Consider the following 18,878-nt stretch of genomic DNA (forward strand, 5'->3'; position numbering starts at 1 on the left):
GCCCTCCTAAATACACATCACCGAGCCAACCCATCCCCTCACCCCTCTAGAACCCTCAGTTTGTTTCTCAGAGTCCATTCTAATTTAAATTAAATGTTTCTTCACGTCCTCTCTTTTTTTCCTCTATACCTCTTACTGGGAAGCCTAAATATCAGGGTAAGTCACACAGATGCAGGCAACTGTCAACTATGAGTTTCAACCATAGCATCTTCAGTTTGGATGAAGATAAAATTTTAGTTGGCAAGATCTCCCAAAGCAGCCTTGTGACAAGGTTCTGTAACACTGAGCAGTTGCTTGAAACTAAGCATTATCTAAACCATTTTGTCATTTCCGATCCTTCCTTTGAAAATGACTGAGTAGTTTCGGGTTAGTTTCCTCTTCTCCATTTTTCTACCTACAGAATGAAGAAAGGCTTTACTTCCCAGGAAAGCTACTATTCCCCCCCCTTTTTTTTTTAGGAAAGCTATTCTCTTCTGAAGGAAAAATAAACTGTATTTTTCAGCTAGTGAACAAACATGTTTGTGGGTAGATCACTTTGTGCCCGAGCTCTTGTCACACCTCTATATGATTTACCTGAGAAGGGGCACTGCAGGAAAGCCCAGACAGCTCGCTAATGCGTGCAGCAGCCGTGGGGTTACTGGAGCTGATGAGGACGGGAGGACTGATCTCCATGGAGTGGCGGTTCTGGGATGCCTGGGAGGATTTGCTGGCCATAGTGAGAGATGTGAAGGAGTGCCGCTTTTTGGTGTTCTTCTTGGTGTCGGAGTGCTTTGGGGCATTGCTGCTCTGGGCTGCTGCCGAGGTACATTCTCCAGCATCAACTCCTGGCACAGGAGGCTTATCCCATTCTATCAGCTGCTTAGCAGCCGAGTTAAACTGCAAACCAAGAAATCGACATAAGATGGTTACAAAATTCTCAAGGATGCACTGAGATTTATTTTCAAACAGCTTTTATCTAAAACTGAACATCACCACTTTAGAGTTTGCATGTGCAAGTATACCTTTTCTTCACGTGAGATGTCTTTTCTCTCAATACTGGGATTTCATTATATTTGTCACCAAGAGATGTTAAATCAAGAATAAACCATTCTAATTCAAGACCAACACAGTAAAAAAAAAAAAAATTTCCCCAAGAATTTTCAGAATATCTAATTTTAAAATTTGCCAGTTGTAACAAATGAAGATTCGTTTCAGCTCACTGATGAAATCTAAAGAACAACAATTAAAAGGGTGCATTTGTCTGACTGAATACTCTGTTGCCTGATAATGGCCGGGTATTTGCTCAGAGCACAAGTGAACACTGAAGGGGCAACTTTTGGGTTTGGTAAAAATGGGCAAGACAACAAAGAATGAAACCATTATATGTTAACTCATGCACTGCCACATAAATTAACCTCCTGCTTCAGTGAATTTTGGGAGAAGTTCACAAAAAAGCTGGTAGACATTCTTGATAATCTGTCATGTCATTGCATCAGTTCTTTTCATAGCGCTGACAGTTTAAAATCATAAGGGGGTAAAACATGAAATCCAAGTTCTACTGGCAAGCCAACTTGTCTATTTGAAAAGTTTTCTGACTATAAAGGGTCCAAGGCATCAAAAGCTGCGCACCAGGCTGGTAACACCAGCAAGAAAGGAAGGAACACAAAATTTGTTTTCCCTGAAGTATAATAAAATGTTTCCAGAAAGCTGCAATAACAAGCTGTACAGAACTTACCTAGATATTACAGTAAAATAGGAAATCATTGAGCAGTTAGTTTAACGTCTTATAAAAAAATTAAGATGAAAATGATAGACTTCTTAAAAAGGTAATGTAGGTAAGTATTAAGGATAATAGGGATTTTCTCATCTCAGTTTTGCATGGTCAGCACCTCACAAGTGCCCTTAGATAAAATACCATCGCCAAATGCTATTTTCCGCCCACCTAAATGGTTAGGACCATGTCTCCTCACCCTGTGGATGAGAACGTCCTACTGGAAGAATGGAAATCCTGTCAGTCAATATTTAACAAAGTGAACTTGCTCGGGCCCAACTGGCGCTCACAGAGCTGTACTAATTGCAGCTCAGTAGCCAGGGCTTCTATGGATGATTGCAAATTGATTAACAATTTGTTCCTGTGGATCCCCAGGGACTTGAATTCATCTGGCCTGTCTGATCTACAATTACTAGGATACCTCTTTTTCAAACATGAGCATGCATCTCCTTCAGACTTCAAGGATTTTTTTTCCACGTGATAAACTTTCAAGAATAATAGGCGGTCATGCCACCATTAACACCTATTAATGCCTGAAGTATCAATGGCAGGAGAAAGAGGATTGTAAGGAACCTGTGTTATGTGTTTAGGAATGAAGAAATGAGGTACTAATATTAAAGGGTGGCCTTATTATAATATTAGAATGGCATTCGACCAAGAGACCCAGAATTTACAAATCCTACCTTGGTCTAGCCATCTCACCCTCTGGTAGTCCCCAAGAAAACCAGATGCCCAAAGGAAGAAATATAATGTTTTATTATTACAGTGAGAGTGGCCCAAACTTCAGCAATGCCAGAAGAAAAGGAGTCAGAATCCCAAGGCACAAGTCCTCAAAGCATGACTTAACCTATACGCTGGAATCTGACCAGTTAACTGAGACCTCATGTTGAGTAAGAAATAGGGAAGGTGGGCGCCTGGGTGGCTCAGTCGGTTGAGCGACTGCCTTCGGCTCAGGTCATGATCCTGGAGTCCCCGGATCGAGTCCCGCATCAGGCTCCCTGCTCAGCAGGGAGTCTGCTTCTCCCTCTGACCCTCCCCTCTCCCATGTGCTCTCTCTCTCTCTCTTTCTCTCAAATAAATAAATAAAATCTTAAAAAAAAAAAAAAGAAATAGGGAAGGAGCTGAGAAGACTTCCTCCTCATTAAGGCCAAAAATAGGAACGGAAGAAACTATCACATCTACTTGGTATCTTAGTTAAATTAATCCCGGGATCAAATCATAGGTTCCATTAGTCATGTCTGCTTTGAAACAGTCTGAAACATTACTATAGTCTAGTCCTGTTCTTATATAGCCAAGTGTCGGTTATATTAATATTGTATTAAAATTTTAGGTTTCTGTATGCTGTGCTCTGGAATAAACATAAGAAATAAAGTATTTTTCCCTATATTTCCTGTTTTTCTCATTATAAAAATACTGGGTGCTTCCCTGATATCTTTTTCTGTATCACATATTTTCCATTAAAATAAATACACATTGATCACATGTTACATGCTGGATAAGGTGCTAGGTGCTAGCATCGGGCTCTCCACTCAGTGGCGAGTCTAGTTCTCCCTCTCCTTCTGTGATCTCTCTCGCTTGCTCTCAAAAAAATAAATAATAAGATCTTTAAAAAAAAAAGGAGGGGGTGCCTAGGTGGCTCAGTCGGTTAAGCGTCTGCCTTCAGCTCAGGTCATGATGCCAGGGTCCTGGGACTGAGCCCCACATTGGGCTCCCTGGTCAGAGGAGAGTCTGCTTCTCCCTCTCCCTCTGCCCCTCCCCTTGCTTGTGCTCTAATTAATAATAATGATAAAAATCTTAAAAAAAAAACAAAAACAATGCTGCCATGAATAATCTTGTGTTTTTTGGTGGACATAAGCACTCATCTGGATACTGGATATATGCCTAGGAGTGCAACTGCTGAACTGCTGGGCCACACAGTTGGCATGTTTAGAAAAATAAATCTACATGCAGAAGTATGTGCATACAGGTAGACACATCATGGTATGGTGGGAACCAGTGAATTGCAGACCAAAGACAACAGTTCTGGTCCTCATCCATAAAATGAGGAAGCTGGAGCCAATGATCTTTTTTGTCTCTTTTAGCTCTCCACATGTGTAATGCATTACCTCACTTTAAACAGATATAATTCACTTTTCTATTTCACATCTTTCATTTCTATTCCTCTAAACCACCTATTATATTTTTCCCACATTTCATTTTTACACACGGGCAGTCATATTTGTTAGCAGAATGCTGCCATCATTTAAAATTACTTTGGACTTCTGAAGCAGCAGAGGTTAGTACTAAAAAATGCTATGTGCTGCCTTTATAAGTCCCAAAGAAAATCACAAAGTCAAGACTATTTGGTAGAGGCATTAAGTAAATTGGGCAGAAACTTAAAGAGACTTTTATTGAAGTGTAACTTAACCTTCAGTAACAACAGGAAAGCAAGGATCTGACGGCTTTTAATGGAATTTTGATAACATTCATTTATAAAATGTTTGTTTGAGCTCACTAGTGTAGGCTTTCTGTGACATTTATCTAACCATGACCTTTAAGTTTAGAAGTGCACTTATCACCTACAAAATAAATTTGTATCCTAATATACCTTCTTCCAAGCACTTGGTAAGGAATATCTGATGAGACCTAGGTTACCTACAAGGTAAAATTCAGTACACTGGAGCTCAAGCAGGGACAAATGGGATTTGTTAATCTCTTAAAACCATAATATCCATTTTTGGGAAACTCTAAAATTTAGATGGAGTATTATCAGAAGTATAAACAAGTATGAGAAAGGAAATACTGACAAAATATTGATAATAAAAATAATAACAACGAGGCAGCTGAAGAAATATCAAAATAATTCGTGTGTGTGCATAGCCATGTTCTTTGCTAAGGAGAATATGACCTTTTTAAGAGATGGAACTTACATTTTTTAAAGAGAAAAAAATTTTTAATGAAAACTTAGTTCAATAGTCACTATTTGATAGGAAGTTTTAGAGATGAATCAGTCCAGTTTTTTAGCACCAGAGAATATAAACAGTAGGTCTGAGGAAGGAGCCTATTCTAATTCACAATCCACTAAGCTGTCCCTTGAACGTAATAGGTTTTTTAAGAAAGGCAAAGAAACTTTTAAAAACATGGTATAAAAGTAACGTATGTTCATTATTTCTACAAAGGAAATAGTACAGAATAATATGAAGTAAAAAAGTGAAAAGCCTCAGCCAGTTTCCCACAGCTGTCTCCCCTCAACTCATCTCCCAGATGTATCCAAGCTGAACAGTTTAGAACATATCCTTCCATATATTTTCTATGTAGACAGTTTAATGTGCATCTATTTTATTAATTTTTAACACAAATGAAACCAAGTAGTACATACTCCTCTCTTCTATAACAATATCTGATGAACATCTTTCTGTATCAATAGACAGATTGATAGCATGGTATTTCATTATAGAGAGATGTCTTCATTTAATGTATCTTGGCATGCTTGTGCAGGTACAACTGCAGGGTGAACTCCTAGAAGTGAACTTGTTAGATCCAAGTATAGGCTTAAAACACTTTTGAAGGATATTGCTGAATTGTGCTCCAAAAAGGTGTTAATTTTCATCACCCCCAACGTTGTATTTTTTACTGCAATATATTGAACATGTAACATTGTGTAAATTGAAGGTGTACCTCCAATAGTCTATTAAAAAGTCTCTGTTTCCCCACATCGTTAACAGTATTAGGTATTATCAATCATTTAAAAAATATTAGTTGGAGAGGGAACAAACTATATTATACTGTTTTAATTTGTATTTCTCTATGTGTTAATGAGATTAAACATCTATTTTTTTTTTCTAGGACTTGCTTATTACCATACTTTAGCCACTTTTCTATTGGGTTGCTAGTATTTTTCTTATAGATCTATAACTGTTCTTCATATATTATATAAACCATTCTTTAATATGTGTGTATGTATATATATACATATATATATCCATCAAATTAGAAATATTGTTCCAATTTGTTAACTTGATATGTTTGTTATACATACCTTTTTATTTTATGTGCAAAATTTATCAATCTTTTCCATTATGTCATCAATTTACCATGCTTTATTTAATTTTTAAAAGATTTTATTTTTTTAGACATTTTATTTATTTATTTATTTATTTGAGAAAGAGAGAGTGGGGGCACACATGTGAGTGGGAGGTTGGGGGGCAGATGGAGAAAGAGAATCCCAAACAGGCTTCACAACCAGCATGGAGCCCAATGAAGGGTTTGATCTTACAACCTGAGGTCATGACCTGAGCCGAAATCAAGAGTCAGACACTTAACCAAATGAGCCACCCAGGTCAGGTGCCCCTGAAGATTTTATTTTTAAGTAGTCTCTGCACCCAATATGGGGCTCAGACTCACAACCCTGAGATTAAGAATCGGATGCTCCACTGACTGGCCAGCCAGGCGCCCCTCAATTTACTATGCTTTATAAATTGTATCCCATTATTTTAAAAAAGAAAATTTTTTCCTAGTAGTTTTATGGCTCCTTCTTTCCTTCCTTCCTTTTTTTCTTTCTTTCTTTTTACATCTCAGTCTTCAAACCATGTGTACCTTTGTGTAAAGAGTAAGGTGAGGATAGCACCATGTTTTTTCCACATGGCTCAGGAGCGGACCCATCACTGTTACCTAACAGTACACCTTTTCCTCATTGGTTTGAAATGCACCTTCATAAAGCCATGTTTTAAAAAGATACTTCAGTGTTCTGCATTGTTAGGTCCAGTGTTCCTTCCCCAGAGAGTTAGACACTTTAAATACTACCAGTGAACAAATGCTACAGAATCTAAATTCATGCCATTTGCTTCCTCTTAGCAGAAACAAAAATATTTTGTCTCATGTTATACTCCTTTGCAAAATGTTTTTACATATGGTAATGAGGAATTTGTATTTCCATTAGTCTTTTATTCTTCCCTGCATTTAGGTAACAAGATATTTGCTTTTGTATTTGGATCAAATACAAAAGCAAACTCAGTCTTCATTTATAATAGAAGACTCCCCCACAAAAAAGGAATAATTAGGAAGACTGAAGGGATTACTAAGGAATCTTTCTAAATTGATCTCAAGGCCTCCCTCAGCCAACAGCTCCTTTTAGGACTCTGTAAATATTTGTTGAAAGAATAAAAATGTCACTCTCTTAGAACTATCAAGCTCTCTACACCAGCACTGTCCAACTGAAGTATAATATGAGCTACGTGTATAATTTTAAAATTTTCATAGCCACATTTAAAAAGATAAGAAATAGGTAAAATTATTTTAATAATATATCCTTTTTAATCCAATTTATCGAAGATATTATCACTCAACATGTAATCAACATAAAAAAATTACTAAAATAGGGGTGTCTGGGTAGCTCAGTCAGGTGAGCCTCTGACTCTTGATTTCAGCTCAAGTCATGATCTCAGGGTCATGGGATAGAGCCCCATGCATGGAGTCTGCTTGTCCCTTTCCCTCTGCTCCTCCTCTCTCTCTTGCATGCACTCTCTCTAAAATAAATAAAATACTTAGAAAATAAAATAAAAATTTTAAAAATAAAAAAATTGCTGAAATAGTTACATTTTTTTTAAATCTAGTGCGTATTGTATACTTACAGGACATCCCAATGTGGATGAGCACATTTCAAGTGCTCAGTAGCTATACGTACATAATAGCACAGCTCTAGACTCTCAGGGATTTCTGAGGGGAGAGGAGCTGCACCCAAGGTGGCTGTCTCTTGAGGCTCATTAAGCACAATGAATTTGCTGAACTGAGAAAGGAGGACTGAAACTTCTCCCCTGACCTCTCTTGGCCCACATTCCTGAAGCCTCCTGGGCCCTGAAACAGTTCGCTAGTAACATGTGTTACTCCTTCACGCAGCAGGGTGGTGAGGAACACACACTCAATACAACCTTCATGATGTCCTACCAAGGGAAAAGGATTTTCAAAGTAACTGCCCCACTGTACTAGGTTAGGAAGGTGAGACATCAGCTACTTAGTTTCTTGCTTATTTTCATCATCTTCACCTCTACTGGCCCCAACTGTTAAAAAATGAATAAACTAGAATTTTCTTTTTCAGGTTTCTGATTCTGAAATATAAAGGACAAAGGGAGTGTTCACTTCATTGAAAGCCTAAAAAGAATTTTAGCTTAGTGAGCTGAATAAAGGATCATTCCAGAAAACCATAGGAAAAGCTGGGAACATAAAGTTGAAAGGTCTGGGTTGGAGTCAGGTCTCTCCTCACTGGCCAAGTAACCTTGGGTAGACCATTTAAATCCTATGGCTTCAGTTTCCTTAGTTGTATAAAATGGGGAAGGTAAAATCAGTCTGCATACCCCCGGTAAAAATGAGTACAGGTTAAGTGCTCTGTAACCCACAAAGCTCTATATGAATGTGAGTTATTCTCACTATTCACAGAGGGATCCCAGCTGATCCTTCACTTGCTCTGTTGCCCTAGGCAAGTCACTTTATCTTGTGTCTCCTATGTGCTATATTTAACATGAAGTTGGACTTAATGATCTGTAAAGTTTTATTCCTATATAAAGTACTGATACCTCTTCTCAACCCAAAACAAAAATATCCCATTCAAAATACTCAGAGGCAGAGACCTCTTTGTCAAGCTAGAGCCCTCAGATCCACGGTAACCACAATCAAACCTAATGGAGCTCATTCAGTTTTGTGGTTTTTTTTTTTTTTTTTTTTTTTGAGTGACTATTATAAGCCTGGCACAGTACTGTTTAGGGGAAAGGGAGGCAAACAGACACGCCCCCTCTGACTTGTGAGGAAAGAGACCTTGGAAATAGCATGATGGATTTCTAATATTAAGAGTAGGAGGTGCAAAATTCACATTGTCAACAGAGCTAGGGCAGGTGAGGTCAATGAGTGAAGGCCAGACAGAGACCAATAGGAAACAATGGACTCTGGTGCACTGGGGAGTGTGGGTCCTCTCTCAAAAGGCAGCTGCTTGCTGGTGTCAGCTGATTTTTTTTTTTTTTTTTAAGGAAAGCTAGAAATTTAGGCCTATATAAAATCTCCTGATTTTTGTATTTTAAGAATTAAACCCACTCTGCAAACCAAGCATGAAAGTCCTGTGGGGTCACACTAGTTGGCGTTCTCTGACCTAGGGAAGAAAAAGTACGGGAGATGGCAAAGGTAGGAGGAAAAGCAAAAGGCACTCAGCATTTCAGGCTACAGAAGGACCTTGCAAAGTTTCCCAGACCAACCAACCAACCAATACCCCAGAAATGAAAAAGGCAAGGAGTTTCAGGAAGATTAAGAATGGTGGTTGTGATGGTTAATACCATGGGGGGGGGGGGGGGAAGAAAAGAAAGAAGTGGTAGATGTCACTGGAAGGATAAAACAACAAATTAGAGCTCAGAAAAGGCAATTAGTTGGCAGCTGGGAGGGCAGTTTTCAGGGACTGAAGAGCCAAAGGCTAATTGCAGGTGATCAGAAAACAGGCACTGAGCAGGTGTTAAGTGATTCTTGGGAGACTTTTGGCAGGGAAAGGAAGGAAAGAGGTAGAACCATAACTTGAAGGGAATGCAGTCAAGGAAAAGAGTTTTGAGGTGAGCAAAAAGCTACTCATTTTCCTACATTAAGGGGGAGACAGAGGGGAAAGCAAATAACTAAAATGCAAAACAGAAAAATGTACATGATGTGACCAAGTTCCTGGGAGGAGGAGAGAGAAACTGCCAAGGAAGAGAAACACTTCACCCACGAAGATGAGAAGGGGGGAATGTGAGCAGCACATATGCAGAAGGATTTAGAGAGAGAGGAAAGCTCTACCCTGAAGGTTAATGCTAAAGAGGCAGTCATACCTGTTATTTCTGAACCACAGATCTATAATCTTATCATGAGGCCAAGGAGAGAGAGAGAGACCAATGGATAATTTAAAAGTTGGGCTCAGTTCAGTTCTCTGTGCTTATGACTCTAATACACTAGGTTTGTGTGTGTCTCTATTTGGTATTTGTTCACCAAAAGCACACCACAAATAAGAAATGTCTATAAACCAAAAGGATACAATCCAATGACACATTTCATTTTCAAGGACCTCATTACCAGATGTTGTAATACTACATCTGGAATATGTATCAGGAGGTTAAGAATATACAATTGTCATTAATTTCTAAGTAAAAATCTGTCAGTGTCAAATGACACACGGACAAAAATTCCACAGTGATACGTAATCAGTTAATAAACCAGTGAACAAATATTTCTCCTGCGTGTACCTGAAGTGTGTGTGTGTGCGCGCGCGCGTGTGTGTGTGTGTGTGTGTGTGTGTGTGTATGAATGTATGAAGCAGTGGGAGGTGAGAAGGGGTAGGGAGGAAGGCTAATCACCAAGAAGGAATCTTACACAGAAAAATACTGAGAATACTGACCATCATGACTTTGCACTTTTGTTTAAGATCTTCCTTCTCAGCATATAGAGAAATTTTTGCTTCACACACGTGAAGCCTAATAGGTACAGTGCCGCTAAACACTGTTTTTTTAAAAGATTTTATTTATTTATTCATGAGAGACAGAGAAAGAAAGAGAGAGAGAGAGAGAAGCAGACTCCCCGCAGAGCAGGAAGCTCGATGCAGGGCTCAATCCCAGGACCCCAGGATCATGACCTGAGCTGAAGGCAGACGCCTTCACAGGCATCCATTAAACACTATTTTTAAAAGGAATACTGTTTTATAACACTTAGAAAAAATTTTCCAGAAATACACTCGATTTCATTTTAGAGAAGCTTGTTCCCAGTGGTTTAATAATCAGGATGCTTCTGTTCATGCCACTTACACGCCACACACACACACACAAATGTGCAGAAGAATATAGAACATTCATTCAATCTTCTTCAGGATACAAGAAAGGACTTAACCCTTGGTTAATTAAAATCAATCTATTTTGCTTCTTAAAGCGTTAGTGACTTACAAATTTAGGATGTGTACAGTAATACAGTAAAACTTTAATAAATAATAATAACATTTAAAAGGCCTTAAAGTATGATGGTTTTAATTAACTTGTGGTTTTTCTTTTAAAAAAGGCAACCTCAGGTATTTGAAACTGTTGAAAAATGAGTCATTTCTGAAAATTAACCTTTTAGGTGTTAGAATTTGAAAAGCCATCATTATTCTTGATGAAAAATCAAAATGTCCTAAATACTTTTTAAGCAAAGCTTGCTAATAACAGTGGTTCTGTACCAGTATTAGGAACACTAGTATTACAGGTGCTGGAAGGCTAGTGCAGGGCAGAAGTGTGGGGCAGCAATGGACAGAATAGAGACCACAATTCACTTCTCAATTACTGGCTGTGTGTCCCTAAACAAGACACTTAACCAGCTTAAAAGAGGGGAAAAAATTAACTATATTATGATTTTAGCTACCAGAATGTTTATGTAGTCAAAAAACCTGATGATTAGTAGTACTATAATAATGTAGAGAATGGCAAAATCCTGTGTGTAGTATCATTAAAGCATAAGGGGAAAAAAATGGAAAGGTATTTATCAAAATTATATGTGAGGGGACTAAGGGTTGTTTCCTTTCCAACTTTCCCACAATGTGATTATATTACTGAAATAAAATCATTAAAAATATTCTTTAGGTAAGATGTGGCTCCCAAGGACTCACAGGAAAACATTAAATCATCTACACATGTAATTATACTCTTAGCATGTGCCAGATCTATAATGGTACAAATTGAGTATCCTAAAAGTTCGAAACAAGGAGGAGGCTGTTCTGTTCTGTTCTATTTCTGCAGAGGAGAATTAGAAAGAAGGACTTCAAGAGAAATGACAGTATTCATCTGGACCTTGAAGAAAGAGTCAACTTTCTACAGATAGTTGGACAAAGAAATATCCCAGATGAGCTGTAAAAGCAGCAATTCTAAGGCATGCTTTCCAGGAACAATCAGTAGATCAACTTAGCAAGGGCCCTGGGTATGTCTAGGGGGATGTGGCCAGGCTAAGTAATTTGAGGGTCCCATGCGGAATCATTGTGGATGTTAGACATAAGTCGGTCATTATCCTCAGCCTCTGATGAAGGCACTACAGGAGACCTGCATTTTTATGTTCTTTAAAGCTACTCAGAGTACTGGAAACTGTCCATTTATGCAGTGAGAATTCAATAAACATTAACTGATCTTTAGAATCTCAGCTCCCTGAGTGTTTTCCTGATAGAAAACAAAAAGGAAACTCTTAAATTAGAAAGAGGCTGCTGAATAATAGATGGAGCATAAACTGTCTTAAATATTAAGTTCTTTATCTAATTTAAAGGCCTCTTTGTCAGACTGAGTCTAGTTAAGTTGCCTCTAGCCACCTATATTAAGCAGTTTTTCTTGGACTCCAGAGGAGACCCTCCTTTGCCCTTAGAAATTCAGAAACCAGTGCTCATTTTCTCCTCTATCATTGTGGCAGAACAAAGGGCAACAATTATTTTTGTTTTTGTTTTTTCCCTAGACAACAATTATTGTATCAAGTTGGTAAGAAAACATGCACAATGACACAGAGCCCACAGTGCTAAAAAAAAAAAAAAAAGGTATTACTCCAATGTGTTCCGTTATCAGAATTAAAAATTAAAAGTGTGAAGGAAACATCAAAACGAAGCAGGTATTGCTAGGAGAGCTATTTAAAATGGCGCCAGGATGCCATTAAGGAAGCAAGGCTCATGCATAACCCCACCTGAAAGAAAAGACGAACTTTAAAATATAGGTCACTGCCAAACCATAAGCATCCTGGAGCATCAGCTGCAACTCTGCCGTTCAAGAGAAATGAACATTTTTCTTTTAGACCTTTTGTTAGTGATAGCCTTTAGCAACTAATCATATAGAGATAAGAATAGCTTCAGTTTTTCAGCATCAGTTATAATTCTTGACAATTTTTGTGGCTCTACTGGAAATCCTCACTTTGCCTTTAAAAGCCCTCTCCTTTTCTCCCCACTTCAAAATACATTTTCATGCCCCACAAGAGCCCACCGTGCTCTGTCATCTCCTCAGTGTTTGCGGGCTGCAGTAATGGTCCTCTTGGTCCAGAACCTCCCAACTCAGTTGAGGTTCAGGCTCTGTTTGGGTGTCCTATGTTGCCAGCCTTCGTAAGATTTCCTGTTTTGTCTCCGGTGAGCACACACACTGTTAAAATGGGTAGCTCAGTCTCTTTCTGGAACTCTTGCTGGCTTTATATATAAAAAAATTTGGAACTTTGTCCTGCAAATGTTTGTCATGCTGACCGGCTATTACTCAGGATAACTTACAATTGAACTGGCCTACTGGGGCTTTTCTGAAATTCCTAAATTGGTTTATCTGTGCAGCCAACTGAAAGAGGTTTAAGATAAAACAGCCTAAGTGGGAAGCTTATTTTCATTGATATTTCAAGGCCTCTCAATGCATAATTACTTCCAAAACTGCTTCCTTGCGGAATGCTAACTTGAAATTAACCAAGGCTAATTCTGAGCTGTCTCAGAGACTTTCTAAACTGGAGGAGTCTTCCAAAGCCTCATCTGTTGTCTCTGCTTGTATTCCCTCTGCTCCTCCTCCTGCTTGCCCACCACACCTCTCTATCCTTCACTAGCTGAACTTCCTTGCAATAATGACTCAGATCCTGAGCCACCAGCTTTTGCCACTCCCTTTGAGGTTAAACCTAATGAAGGTGGTTCAGGGACCCCCATCTGTGACCTCTACTCCTTGGACAAAACCAGAACTCTGAGCTATTACTAAAGAGTTCCCGGATCCTAAATATAATCCTATAAGCTTTGCGAAGGAATTTAACCTAGCGATGCAAACTTATCAGCTAGGTTACTCCAGTCTTTACCAACTGATTCACATGCTCATTGGTGAAGGTAGAGCTAAAGAATGGATGGACATAGTAAATTAGAAAAATCCTCTTGAGAATTTCAGTAAGTGGAGAGCAAGTGACCAACTGAATGTTCTCAAACTAGCAAAAAAACTTTATAATGAGATTCCTAAACTCTTTCCTAAAACTATTGATTGGAAAAAGATTCAACAATGTTCTCAAAACCTAATGAAGATGTTTATGATTACTCTCCCTGAGAGAATCTAAAAACAATATTCTTGTCTAGATTCAATTAATTATGAAATGTCCACCCTTTTTAACTCAACCTTCCTGAACAGGTTCAATGAAGAACTAACTAAGCACACTTGTTTAACCTAAGCAGCTTAACTGAGCCACTATGGATCCTCACAGGCTAGTCAACCTGCCTGAACAATTAGCCAGATGATCCAAAGAAAAAAGCCACCCAAGTTTTAAGTACCCAGATTCAAGCCACCCAAATAATGATCTTACAAACACAACACTTAACAACCAAACTTGCCTTCCAAAATCTACCAGGCAAGTCATCCCTTAAAGGCATCTGCTACGACTATAAAAAGCCCAGACACTGGAAAAAGTTTTGTTTACCACGTAAGAGGCTCCTATAAGACCAATAGCCTCTGAAACCGGGGATTCCAACCTAAATACTCCCAACAATAGGGATGCTCCAAGGATCAAAAGGGGATTTTCCCCATGCTTTTGACTAACTCCTTGGGGAAAACAGACTTACCCATTGGGAATGAGGTAACTAAAGCTGTAAGAGACACTGGAGCCACACTCAGTCCTCATTCTACCTGAATTATGGCCTAAAAATGTAACTGATATTGGCTGTATTCATTGTGTACTACCAATAAAAATATAAACTGATGAAAATAACCCCCTGCCTAATATTCACCAATTAAATGCAGAGGCTACTCAAGGAATGAAGCCTATTATCGAGGAATACGTTAAGCAAAGTCTCACTGTTTCTCATACAAGTCCTTGAAACACTCCTATCCTGTCCAAAAACCTCATGGAAGGGGATGGAGGTTTGTCCAAGATCTGAGAGCAATAAGCAACACAGTTATACCTCCACACCCAGTTGTGCCTAATCCTCCCACCTTGCTCTAAGCCATACCACCAGAGAGTAAATTCTTTACAGTTATATATTTCTATAGTGCCTTTTCAGTATTCCTATCAATTCCAGAAGCCAGTTCCTATTTGCTTTCATTTGAGAGGACAACAATACACTTGGACAGTAATATCTCAGGGTTACACTGAGAGTCCAACCTACTTTTCTCAAAACTTAAAGACAGACATCACCAATAAAGAGTTCCCGTATCAATCCTCCCTTCTACAATACGTACCTGACTTCTGTGTTCAACTTCTGGAGAGGCATCTCTCAAAAACAGTCTCCACCTCCTTCAGGAACTAGCAAAAAAGGGGACACAAAGTATCTAAAGAAAACCTTCAATTCTGTAAATCCCAAGTTAAGTATCTGGGACATTTGATCACTAACCATAGCCTTCTCTGGATCCCAGTAGAATTCAAGCTATCTTGACTTTTCCAAAGACAACTCAGAGAATTTTTAGGGTTGGTAGGATATTGTAGAAATTGTATTCTAAATTTCTCTGCTATGGCTCAGCCTTTATATTCCCTTCATAAGCTGACATGCATGCAAGCAACTGCTGCCACCACTAACCTTTTACCACATGTAGAAGAAATAGTAGTTCACCACTGACTACATACACCTCACTGGGCAGAAGCCCTGCTTAAGTCCCATCACACTCAACATCCATCCACAAGCAGACTAACCTCCTATGCATTTTTTTTACTATCCCCTTTGTATATTACTATTGCTTGCTACAATACATGAAACACTGCTATTCTTCCTTTGCCTACAAATGAACTTCCTCATGATGGACACTGACAAACCAACTGCTGACTCCTTGAATTGATTTACGGGAAAGCCCTCTTGAAAATACTGAATTAATATGGTTTCCTGATGGATCCTACCTAAAAGATGAAACAAGTCAATACCAGGCTGGTTACATAATTGTTTCCTTAAATGGAACAACTGAAGCTGACTCAATGCCCCAAGCAACTTCCACCCAACAGGCACAACTTCATGCATTAGCTTGAGCTTGTGTCTTAGTCAAAAATAAAACTGCCAATATTTATACTGACAGTCAATATGCCTTTGGTGTTACCCATGACTTTGTAATACTTTGGAAACAAAGAGGTTTTCTGACCTCCTCTGGACAGAAGATAAAAAAAAAAATAGCACTTGTGTTTTAAACCATTAAGAAGCCATTCAATTACCTAAACTTCTAGCCTATAAAAACTCCTACACACTCCATGGCAAATACAGAAGAAAGTAAGAGAAAGCATTTGGCTGATGCAGCTGCCAAGAAAGCAGCCCTCAATTCACCCCCTAATATAATCAGGACATCCTTAACCTTGGCTGAGTCCTTTATTGATATGATGGACCTTCTGACAGCACATTTGGCTGCCCAACAAAATAAGAAAAAATGTGTTGAACAAGGATGCAAATTTAAACCAAAAAGCAGGGCACCTGGGTGGCTCAGTTGTTAAGTGTCTGCCTTCGGCTCAGGTCATGATCCCAGGGCCCTGGGAAGTAGGGAGCCCACTTCTCCCTCTCCCCCTCTGCTCGTGCTCTCTCTCACTATCTCTCTCTCAAATAAATAAATCTTTTTTAAAAAATAAAATAAACCAAAAAACAATTTATGGGTAGGTCCAAATAGATGGCCAGTCCTCCCTGTATTAACAATTAATATACCCACGACTTAACTGATTGGAACACTGACATAATGATCTTGTGGGGAAAACAGTGCTACTGGAAGCCATATCTCAAAGCTCCTTCCCAAGTATACCAGAAATGTCAAATTTGTCTGAAACATAACCCTAGAAAACTCATTCATACCTCTATGGGACATTTTCCCTTACCCTCAGGTCCCTTTGTTTTATGGCAAATAGACCTCATCCAGTTGCTGCCTTCTTAGGGATACAAATTTGTACTGGTAATCATCTGTATACTTTCTCACTGGGTAGAAGCATTTCCATGCCACAGAGCCACGCCTCATCAGTAGGCAAAATATTATTAGAAAAAAAGTATTTTTGCTTGGGGAATTCCCTCAGAGCTCCATAATGACAGAGGTTTCCATTTCACTGGTCAGGTAATTCAATCTGTAAAATCTGGCCCATCCTACACTTTCATTGTGAGCTTACCATGCCCAGTCCTCAGGACTGGTGGACTGTACAAACAGGATTATAAAAAATCAATTGGCAAAACGCACAGAATCCTTTAAATAGCCGCTCAACTTTAGGTCCACACCTACAGGAAAAAAGCAGGTTGTCACTCTTTGAAATGATCACTGGCAGACCTATGAGGCTAGATGATGGAATGTACAAACCACTTTTGTTAAAAGAAGAGCTTTTAATCTACTGCAAGGAACTCATAAAAGCCCTCAAAATTAACGTATAGCTCATAGAGCAATCTTTTCACAGCATGCTCCCAGGAGAAAAAGACATACATTACCATGACCTCCAACTTGGTGATTATGTTTATTGGAAACATCATCTCCACGAAGATACCTTACAGCTCCAATAGAAAGGACCATACCAAATTATTAACCAATCCTTGTGATGCTAAACCCAAGGGTAATGACTCATGGATTAATTTCAAAAGGGCCTCAAGTCCCGAATGGTCATCCCCAGCCTTTGGAGACCTCAAATTAAAAGTCTCCAGAGAACACAAGACCACCTTGAAGACCACCCAGCCAGGATTAGAAGCAAATGACACTTGACGTAGACTGCTTTCCAAGAATCTGGACCAGGCCTGTATATTAAACTCTTTAGCCAATGAACATTCATGAAATATTTGGTACCCCACTCCTTTTTACAGCAATAACTGCACTCTTGCTTAATTTCTTCTTATTCCTCCTGGTTTTAATTGTTTAACTCTGTTTAAAGAGCTCTGATTTTACTATATCCAAAGATGATTCCCCTAATCCTACTCATTTTGTCCTCAGCCCACAGGGAAACTTGGCATAAAATTACCTTTGTTTGGTTATCCCATACTATGGCCAAAGCAAGAAACTTACCTGATTGCTGGATATGTCATCATCAGCCCCTTACCAACCATGGTATAACAGCTGATCCCTTTGTTATACCTGTCAGTAATTTTTCATCCCTTCTGAATTGCACCACAAATCGAACAACATCTTCAAGCTCCTCTTATCATGTCAAGATAGTCCTGCTGCCAGGCAAAACAAATCCCCCATGCTTTGAGGTTCCTCCTATCTGAAGAAGTACCTATAATATCCATGAACTCTCCTTTATCAATGGTTTCACTCAACAATAAATATCCTCCTAGTATATCTTGCCCTGGCCCTCTGTTTAACACCTTCTCCCAACTAGAAATGAGATCTACAGGCTGGGCAAACAAGCCACTCAATGCCTGAAAAAATAATTATGTTAACCTACATACAGATTCCTGGTTTGATCATATGCCCTCTTCCATACTGGTAAACGAATCTATAGATAACCAGACACTGGCAGGTGTACTTTGTGTACCTTCAGGACACATATTTGTCTGTGCATATAAAAATAAACCATAGACATTCGATTGTTTAGATAGTTGGAGACTCCCTGGACAATGTCTCCGGTTATTTAACAACTCCACTCACAATTCTTAAATTAATAACTCAAGGTTCCCAGAAACCAGGAAGACAAAAGAGAGTCCTTAATATAATTGAGGATTACCCTGATGAAGAGCCCTCTGTATATGAGCACAACAGGTGTGGCCACTCCCAAGCCTGTAACCTCCCTGGAGGGGTCAACCCTTCAGAAACAGCCCAGTTTGGTGGAATTTTTAGCTCCTGGCTGGGACAGGAACTGCATGGAACAAATACATGATATGACACCTATCCCAAACTATAAAAAGAATGGGCAGATCAACTGCTAGAGTCATTAGGGCTCAAAAGAAATCTTTAGATTTTCCTTCCTGGGTGGTCCTTGACAACCACATAGCTTTAGACTACCTACTGAATGCCCAAGGAGGGGTTTGTGCTATCACAAACACTTCCTGTTGCACCTGGATTCAACTAAGCTTTTCAAACTCACCAAATCCCTAAAAGGAACTCATTCCCCTGGAATAACAAGCTGGTTTAACCTTAGATTTCCATATTTATTCAGCTGGTTTCCAACTAGGATGGGGACCATCCTAAGAAAGGGATGACAAATAATATTAGTCATTGTTTTATTAATCTATTAGTTCTTTGTTTTACTGCAATTATTAACTCTTTGCCTTTCTCAATGTTATACC

The 18,878-nt window shown here is 38.9% G+C and overlaps 1 protein-coding gene across 3 annotated transcripts in view; it reads right to left on the reverse strand.

Moving 5' to 3' along the window:
- The window catches only part of SH3RF1 (SH3 domain containing ring finger 1), a 179,540-nt gene that overhangs the window by 39,377 nt on the left and 121,285 nt on the right, over positions 1-18,878 (reverse strand). For all 3 annotated transcript variants that reach the window (XM_027598818.2, XM_027598816.2, XM_027598819.2), the window contains exon 5: positions 574-876. In XM_027598818.2, coding sequence (XP_027454619.1) covers positions 574-876 — 303 coding nt within the window. The remainder of the gene's footprint in view (positions 1-573; positions 877-18,878) is intronic.

Source organism: Zalophus californianus, chromosome 2, assembly GCF_009762305.2.
Source record: "Zalophus californianus isolate mZalCal1 chromosome 2, mZalCal1.pri.v2, whole genome shotgun sequence".
NCBI classification, from domain to species: domain Eukaryota; kingdom Metazoa; phylum Chordata; class Mammalia; order Carnivora; family Otariidae; genus Zalophus; species Zalophus californianus.